At 37.0% G+C, this 10,000-nt stretch overlaps 1 protein-coding gene across 6 annotated transcripts in view; it reads right to left on the bottom strand.

Moving 5' to 3' along the window:
* Positions 1–10,000, bottom strand: part of LOC113818227 (Protein spindle-F) — a 24,376-nt gene that overhangs the window by 14,219 nt on the left and 157 nt on the right. The window contains exons 1-4 of one of the 6 annotated variants that reach the window (XM_070140024.1): positions 9,956–10,000; positions 5,778–5,988; positions 4,280–4,412; positions 667–792 (exon numbers count right to left, since the gene is read on the bottom strand). The exon at positions 9,956–10,000 is cut by the window's right edge and continues 148 nt beyond it. In XM_070140024.1, the coding sequence (XP_069996125.1) occupies positions 667–792; positions 4,280–4,412; positions 5,778–5,980 (462 nt within the window). In that variant the 5' untranslated portion in view covers positions 5,981–5,988; positions 9,956–10,000. The other 5 variants (XM_070140026.1, XM_027370405.2, XM_070140025.1 and 2 more) reach the window with 5 other exon arrangements.

Here is a 10,000-nt window from a genome sequence, read left to right on the forward strand (position 1 = left end):
TCATGTTGCTTTTAAATCTCTCTTAGTAAACCAAATGAAAATGGACATAGCTTCTAATCAATATCAGGAAACATTGATAAATTGAAAAACAATAATCATTGACCTTTTCAGGCTTTCATAGATGAACTTCCTAAATTTAAATAGTAATTGCAAGTGCAGGTCTTATAAAGCATATTCTGTCAATATCAGCATTCACTGATCTGATGAGATAATTAAAATAAATAACTGAAAATGATCTTATGAAAACACTATTACCTTATTTTCAAACCTAATACTTTTAGGTACAAGAAACTTTTATCAAACTAGATACATGATATAGATAAGATCAGTTAAAATTAACATACTCAATGCTGTTATTTATAGAAGCTACATATTTGCTTGATACCAATATTTAAGTAGCCAAGCCTGTATCTGTAGTTTAGTCTTTAAGCTGTTCTGAATGGTATACATCTATTCCTATGCAAATTATGTGACAAACTATACAATTTTTTAGATAATATTAAATCTTCAAGTCGTCAAAACCTTTTATGAAGAGAGTCCAGGCCTCCTGCATGCATAGCAATATGTACTCTTATCTGAACAATATACTCAAGGGTGTTTTTTCCCTAGCCAATGGACAGGCTAGACAAATATACAAACTCAAACAATGAGAGGTTTTTCAAATACCTGTAGTTTTCCAATTTCGCCAAAAAGCTCAGACTTGCCACTAATAAGCCTTTGGTTATCATCTTCTATAAGGGCCATTTTCTTCTGCAGTTTGTGGTATCGCTCCTTCATGTTTCTGAGAGCAACCTGGAGAGCACACGGCGGGAGGCACAAAGGTGTGAGTTAGCAGTGGCAGACAGCATGCAGTTACTCAAGACAAAAATACAAAGCCAGGGTTATGTGTGGACAAAATATGGGCCTTGAACAAGATGATTTGCAAAACAGTAAAAAAAATATATCACTAAAGCAAGAAAAATAGTTTTACAAGTCCTGTAATTCTGCATAACCCTTTTTTTCTACCCAATCATCTACACTATATTAGCAATACCTCAGGAGCAATTCCAGCATACTTTACAGTACATAACATGGTATAAAAACAATCTTACGGTATTTATATTTCTGAAACAAAAACAAACAAAAAAATCATAAAACAGCCATTAACATTTGACTTTATTGACAAACAAAGTTCTCTATTAAAATAAATTTTAAAAAATGTGAATTATCAAGCGTGCACTGTACACTGCAAGTAAGACAGCTATCTTGAAGACTTTGTCATATTTTCCTGTTGTACTTGAGTCAGACAGTAAGATTCATTAGTGCAACTGATTAAAGCTTTTGTATTAATGCTTATGATCTGGATAATGTGACCATCATATCATGAAAAAATTAGTTTAAGGGGCAGGTGACATACATGCCATCATGAGAAAATCTGGCTGTGGACTGGGGTGGTGCAAATTTGCTATCATGAGCATTTTAGCTGAAGGCCAGGGTGACAAGAAAGACTCACCAAAAACCTCTAGAAGAGTGATTACATTCATTTGGCATTTAAAAAGGTTCTTTTGCATTACTTCCATCAATAAACAAGTGTGTAATGTAATGTCCATAAGCCATAACTGATAGAGTACTAGCTCCAGGGAGGATATTTCCATGCTCTGGATTCTATTCCTGCCTGCCATGCCTGGCAGCACAGGCTGTATTAAAAAAAAAATGGAAAAAAACATACACACACAAATAACAAAATATTACTTATTATTATCACTGCACTGGGTTATAGACTACCTAGAGAGACGATAGGTGCAAGGAAAACAGCCTATTACCATCTGGATAAAGCATATCAAATGACAAATATGGATATTGGAAAACGGCAAAAAAGCTGAAATTGCCTATGCCAAAAAAGACAAAATAACATTGCGTAGAGGAGACTCATCATTGCACAATAGTGTTTGTTTGAACCCGGCCTACAAGGTGCACACCCAGCAGTGTCAGGTAGGACATAGTGAAGCATCTGGACCCAATGGGTTAAACATAGACAAGCTAACTTTCACTGGTACACAGGTAAGAGAAAACTCCCTAGCAGTAAAACACAAATAGACACATATCCCTTATGTTCTTCTGGTTCCTTCCTCTTTTGCTCTCTCACTGCATATCAACTTTGCCTTTGGCTTTTTCTTATAGGACAAAAATAAACTAAATACATATTTTCAGTAGTATCATAGCACTTAGCCAGAGCACTGTTCTAGATCATAAATCATATGTATAGCTATATTCCTTCTTCTTCTAGGTTAAACTTACATTTGTCAGCATATAAAGAATAACATTCTAATTTGTATACAACTTAATATATTTTATAATGATACAAAATTACTTTGAAGCACAAACTAAAAAGATCCATATCTACTGAAAGATTCCAAATTTGACCCACTCTCTAATCTATTAACTCACAGCCTACAGATGATGTAATGTTCATATCATGGCTGACATTGTCATGGCTCTGGGTGATGTGTAATTCATGTCACAGCCGACTTGGACAGATATCCAGGCAATGGTTCATTCACACTGTTAAAATAATGCGGGCATTGCATTTTATGCTGTTCTTTATAAGGAACATTCATCCCACAAAACATGCCCTGGGGCATTGCCTGAGGGAGGATGGGATGTGCAATGTTAAGATTTGTTTAAAGGGCAAATTTTAGCATATAAATCATTTGCCTGCCATGTGTGGAAGATGCTACACACTGAAAAATGACACTCTTTTGCTATTGATATAAGTAACCTTCACTCTTCTTCACAAGATCTGTCTCCTCATGTCAACTACTCACATTGTCTTTTGGCGCTCTACCAGTGTGACCGTCTTGCAGTATGACACAAATACGGGACATACTGAAGCCATGAGGGCAGCAGCCAAGTATATTACTCCATACAATTTTGTATTTCATGAAAATAAGAATAGCAAAAATGTGTAACTTTTTAACTTACTTTTTAACCTTCACTAAAAAAACATTAAATCTCGTAGATAGTGTAGCATAATTTATTTATTGGACTCTCCTGTACATAATTAGACTACTAAAGGTTCAATCTAGCTACTAAAATGCATGTCATACATCTCTGAACATGCAAAAACATTAACTCGTTTTATACAGTGACACCGACACAGGCGTCATGAAGCACCAGTAGAACATACATTGGTGTCATAATTCCATTTGATTTTAGCTATTGCTGAGTAATCCCACATTATGCACTGGATCTATTTTTAGACTCCATATACTACCCTAGAGATTGTGTAGCTCCACCCAACATCCCTGTTTCCACCAATGATGTACATCAGCTAGAAATGCCCTACCCAATACCCAGAATGAGGAATTATCGATGGCAGATTCTACATCACAGTTTCCCCCTCTGATGTCCTTCCTCTGTTCTCCATATTCCCCTATTCATTTATCTCACCCCATACCCCTCCACCAGACTATAGGTGGTACACTTCCCCCCTCCCTGGTTCATTCTTTGTCTTCAGGACCCCCCTTGCCCTCTCCTTCCTTTCTCAAACATTTGACACCAAATATCTTTGAATGATTTCATATTTGACAATCTTAGCACCTCTGTCTCTTGAAACTATATTAGATGAGAGACATTCAGGACAACAAAAACAAAATTACCGCTCAGTCGCAAAAGACCCACACATGAGCAATACAAACTTTTTGAACCAACAGAGCAAACAAGTTAAAATTATGTTTTGCATACAAGTAATATATAAAAATAACTGTATCACTATGTTCGTGTGGTGTGGCAAGTGCTATAAACTGAGCAAGTCTGAAAAAGGCCCCGGAAGCAAGCCCAGTTGGCCATGCATACCACCTGGAGCAGAGGCCAAGTGAACCACATATTCTCCCAGCAGCAATGGGATATTAATAATAATAATAATGATAATAATAATATAATAACAATAATAATGTAACAATAACATAACACCAACAACAATAATAATAACAATATTAATAATAATAAATATGCAAAATTACATTTTTCCTTCAATGAATGTTAATCATGTTTTAGTATTAATCCAGCCCATATTACTTGTCTCTTTACAAATGTCTTAAAATGAGATAATATGTAATGGAAATGTATTATGATAATGCACCATACTCCATGCATATACATAAATATTATATACACACAGAAAGCAAAGATGTTAACACTAAACACTGTTAAATATATTCTTCAGCCTCAATGTAAAGACTGCTAGAACAAAAACTCTGTATTGTTAAACTTGGTCAGAATACAGAAGGTATTAATTTACCTGTAATGCATAAGTAGAGCCTGAGGCATCAATGTTGTAATTTGGGTTCCTGTCTGGGGTACGTGGACTTGTGACTGGACTGCTTGAGTTGTAAGGAGAAACTCGTTCTGCACCTCCGGTGGGTAAGACACGCCTGAAAATTGGATTTCAGAGCTTAATTAATGTTAGTACATTATGTTTCATATAATGCCACTGGGACTGAACTGAACAATACATAGAAAATAAAGATAACTATTATAATGTTGAATTTTTTCTAAAAAGGATTCATCTGGAATCTGCATGGTATTACTGGCTACAAAATGAATGATACCTATATTATGAAGGAAAAAAAAGAAAAACAGACAGCATTTCTGTGGGTATGTTAATGATGGCTGTCAAGAGATTCTTTACACTCTCTTTATATGATTAACAGACACAGTTCAGGGTTCAATGTCTACTGCAAATATTTTGTATAGTGACTTTTCAATGGTTGACAAAACACTAAAGACAGAAAATGAAAAGCAAGGCAAATGTCTTTTCAAGTATTTTCATATAAAATGACCTCCAGGTACAATGGTAAGCTACTCATGCCCAAAGATCATATGTCATTGTTTCTATTTAATATTTACTGGGTATTAAGATCATATAAAGATTTCAAGTCATTAAATGAAGAATTTAAATCTATAAACACATTCAAATATATAGATAGACAGATAGATACAGGTATATCATATCATTTGAAAATAATGAAAATGAAGTGACACAAAGAAGCAAATGTTCCATATATATATGTTATTTACTACATGGAGATATGATGTGAAGTCTGTGCAAGGAAAATAAGCTATTACCACCTGGATACAGCAAATCAAAAGACAAATATGGACATTGGAAAATGGCAAAAAAAAATTCACAAAGTTTATGTTAAATAATTTTGCAAAGGAGAGGCACATGGGTGCTTACGAGCACCTAGCCTATGCGCCACACGCCCGGGATATTGGCTACTTACGTAACCCACTGCCTGTATTTCCATGATACAACCAGATCCAATGGGTTAACCCCTACAATCCAAATGATGTGATCAGACTGGAAACTTGTCAAACTGCTGGTGAAGGATCTTAACCCATTACCGCTAGTACATTTTGAAGCCGAAAATAAAAGTTTCCAGGCGGCTACTAAATCAATGTGCAAGCTGGCCCAGACACTGCCCGCGTGCCTGAGTCAGAGCGCGAGCCCCGATAATGGCGGGACGCCCAACAATTTTTTATTTCTGGGTGTCTCATATGTGGGACACCCGTTGTAAGTGGGTTAAAATTTGCTGTGTGGCTTCTAAAAACACTCAGTTGAAGTCTTTTTGCCTAAACCAAATTAAAACACTTCAGAAAAAAGACATGGGCATTGATTTAAAACCATTAGAAATATCATATAACAAGTTTGGATGGTTATTACGGTCCACAGTTTCCAGTCTGGTATTGAAAATAGCATGAAATACACCTCTTAAAAATACATGTTCACAACTCACCCAACTGTCTTCTTATCCTGTTTACCCTGTGAAGACACCAAGGGTGTTCTGAAGGCCCCAGTTGCTTTGAGGTCTGGTGTTCTTGGATCAGAATTCGTGTTCTGGTACTGTGTGGCAGGGGTGTTCTCTTTATTGGGGGATATATAGTCTGCTACCTCTTGTGATCCAAGGTAACTCACATCATCCTCCACAGGCTCAGCCATAATTTGTGCTAATATAAAAAGAGGCAAAAAAGAATATCAACATACTTTCCTATCAAAATACACTCTTCTATATTAACGTTTAGTGAATTTCCATCATCATGATACAACCAATGAGGTCTACTATAAGGATCATCTTGATTAAAAACAGAGGGCTCTTCATAAACTGGCCATTCTTTCTTACTTTTCATTAATCTTTTTTACTTACTTGCTACAGCCAGATTTTTTTAATAATCTAAAATTTGTGCAAAGGTCTTTGAAAACTGAGGTGCAATACTACTGTGACACCACTATCTAAACAGTCCTGATAAGGAGTATCACTGATAAAATCCCTTTTTGTCTGAAGATAAGGCATAAGTACATAGGTAATAATACACAATCAAAGTATATATACACATACTCTCAGTATCAAAATAGGTACTCCAGTTAAACAACTTTGGAGTTATAAAAAGCATAGTAAAGATAAGTTATGCTATCACTTTTTATTATAGAGTGTGAAACTTAAAGAATATGAATCCAATGCCTCTGGGAAAATTTTGTGTTTGTTGTAGTATAGTTTTGTGAAATTTCTCTGCACACAGAGGGCTCTGTGAGCGCTTTGCCACAAAGGAGTCAATCAGTACACCTTGTGACTGCACCTGATTTCACCTTTCCTTGAGTTTGAAGGATATCTTTTTCTTTTTTACTAATACTATCAATATTAATACTGCTATTCTTATCATAAACCTCATAATAACTATAGTGGCACTGCTATTACTAACAGCAATATTATATACCAGAGAATATGTTCAAAAAGTAAGGAAGGGTAAGCAGGTGAGATAGGTAGTACTTATAATTGGTTCATTGGTGACTTAGTACTTGTGGAGACATCTATATGTAAAAACAATTATCAAATTAAACACACAGTGGGCATAGCATGTTCCCTGGTGGCTTGGGGTTAAGTTTAAACAAAATACAGGAATTTAGGTATAGCATTCCCCAATCTATAGCAACACTTAGAAAAACGAAAACTTAAAAAAAAGTCTAATCATGGTTCCACAGGGTGCTGATTATTAGTAAATATAAATATTTCTAACATGAAACACATTCATGGATCAGAAAATCTGTACGGTATGGCCACACTAGGTTAGGGCATACTTAAGATGATATTCTTGTAGATGACAAAAAGTAATAGCGGTTGGTACCAGAAATAATTTGCAGACACGAATGGTAATGCCACAAATCAAGAAAATTTTAATTTCCTAATGAAAGGAATACTGTCTCTCTCAGCCAGTAAAAGAGGCTTTCTTGCAGGTGGATGCTTTCTATTGGTGACAAATAAATTAAAAATATTGACAAAACATAGAAATAAAGCAAAGCAATGACAATGATACAGATAATGTGAGCCTTACTTTAGCTAACATGACCTACCTCCTATCCCTTTAACCTACTACTGTCTACTTCCTCCCTCTACTTCCCCTCTCTGTGGTAATGTGTTGCCATTCATTCTGTAGAATACCAAGAAAACATACAAAGTAGAAATATCTTGAGAACAGGTACAGTATGAAATGCCCAACAAGCCTTTTCTAGTTCTAAGTAAAGTTCATATTTCATCTACAGTGCTGCACTTCCAATGGCCTTGAAACCAGGTACCCTGCGGTTTCTGGGTTAAATATGACATCTCTGGCACTATTTTCCTTGTTTCTAAGACATCATATGGCACACATAACAAGGCTACACGGCTCCCATATTATTGAATTTGTGCATATGGGATTACACATCTTTCACTTCCTACAAAACAAATTTCATAAAAAAGCATTGACACAAAGAAAAATAATTTGGGCTGAAGCTTCCTCCTTGTAAACTTAACCAAGACCTAGTCCATTCAGACAGGGTTGCACCTGCCAGGCTCAGCCCTGGTCCCTGAACAAAAAAGAATATAATGTGCTTACCAGACTCATCCCTGGTCCCTGAACTAAAAGAAAATAATGGACTGTGTACCATCACAATCAGAATCTGCATAAAGAATCCTCAAGATCAGACTTCCGTAGTTCTCCAGACAGTATACCTAGACCTTGCCAGTAGGGAGATAGTCCCTAGATCAAGTCTCCTTTTCGGGTCAGATAAGGAATACAGCTAGAACCAGCCCAGCCTCCTGTATAAGTTACAGTACAATGACACAACTCAGTTTGGTGTGTAAGCTAGCCTCAAAATATTATTTATGATGTTATAACTGTATAATGTCACCAAAAAAAATCTAAGATGATTAGGGTATATAGATTAAAGCCTGCAAAATATATATAGCTATAGTGGATCTGGGCAAAGAATGCTCTAGTTTGGCTCCCAATTTCAGAGGAGAGAGGAGAGAGGAGAGAGGAGAGGAGAGGAGAGGAGAGGAGAGGAGAGGAGAGGAGAGGAGAGGAGAGGAGAGGAGAGGAGAGGAGAGGAGAGGAGAGGAGAGGAGAGGAGAGGAGAGGAGAGGAGAGGAGAGGAGAGGAGAGGAGAGGAGAGGAGAGGAGAGGAGAGGAGAGGAGAGGAGAGGAGAGGAGAGGAGAGGAGAGGAGAGGAGAGGAGAGGAGAGAGAGAGGAGAGGAGAGAGAGAGGAGAGGAGAGGAGAGAGAGGAGAGGAGAGGAGAGGAGAGGAGAGGAGAGAAAAGAGAAGAGAGAGAAAGGAGCAAAGAGAAGAGAAGAGAAGAGAGAGGAGAGGAAAGGAGAAGAGAGAGAGAAAGGAGAGGAGAGGAGAGGAGAGGAGAGGAGGAGAGGAGAGAAGAGAAGACAAGAGAAGACAAGAGAAGAGAAGAAAAGAAGAGAAGAGAGATGCTTTATAGGAATCTTTTTGAAAAATATAGAGATTTAAGGATTTGTTCTAGGTGGGAAATGCTAAGCAATGTAGAGACAATAAAATATTGATGATTTTGAGATTTTGTAACAAGAAAAGAAAACCAAACCAGATTTTTGCTGGCCAACTGGGTGCTCGTGCTTCTCAGACTTAGTGGAGTATGATGTTGAAGGGAAGTGCATAATATTACATGTTCAGAATACTTCCATGCATCCACCACTGGCCTCGCACCTGTCAATACTCCTGTTATCCACCATATACATCTTAGCAAGATAGAGTTTACAGATCTTCCCTGTGACTAATTATCAAACAAGGAGTTGTATCTACGCTATATCTTACCAATATACTAGACTGTAGAGTCTGGTTTCCTGCGCAAAAATTATTTAGTCAAAATCTGTCCACGCAAATGTAGTTCTTGGGTAACTTTTTGCATATGCTTAGTGCTTTTTTTTTTTTATGTAATATTCCCCGCACAAGAAAAATACTCTACAGTCTGTCCAATATAAACTTCATGCAGTAGAGGGAAGGTCACAATGGTTGCCTGCCAATATCTTACTATAATTTTAGATTCCAGAGAAAAATGAAGTCCCATACTCATGGCCATTGTAGGAACAGTTGTTTATCCTAGTATATTTTGATGTTAAAAAACTTTCATGCTTTTCATAGAAAGGGATATTATTACATCTGTTAATTTGATTAAGCCAATTCACATGAAGACTATGGGGATAAATTAAATATAAGGAGAAAATAGGCATGCCACAATTAAGGTAACCTTTGTAAATCCACAAAAAGATTACCTTTCTTCTAACTGTGGACAAACCTTTGTCTGCCAATGTTCATAAGTACAGAAGGCTCACAAACAACACCAAAATACAAGTTTATGTTACTCAAGTGCGTGAATACATGAGGGAAGGAGACTAAACACAGATTAATCCACATGAGCGAGGGAGGGAAAGGTTGATAAAAACCGTAAGCTGAATTTCTTTTCCCTGTTGCGCCTACCTGTCCCTCCTGCTCTAGCAAGCAGAGGCGAGGACGAGCCTGGCCAGCAGGTCGAGCAGGAGACAATCATAGCCTTGTGACCACTCTACCTCATAGTTACTCATCGACCAAAAGTTAAAACGATCTGCTGTTAATTAAACCACCACCAGTAATCTTACATCCAGAATCTCACGGCAAGATGCTCATCATCTCCCTTATCTGTC

The sequence above is a fragment of the Penaeus vannamei genome, chromosome 26 (genome assembly GCF_042767895.1).
Source record: "Penaeus vannamei isolate JL-2024 chromosome 26, ASM4276789v1, whole genome shotgun sequence".
Lineage (NCBI taxonomy): Eukaryota > Metazoa > Arthropoda > Malacostraca > Decapoda > Penaeidae > Penaeus > Penaeus vannamei.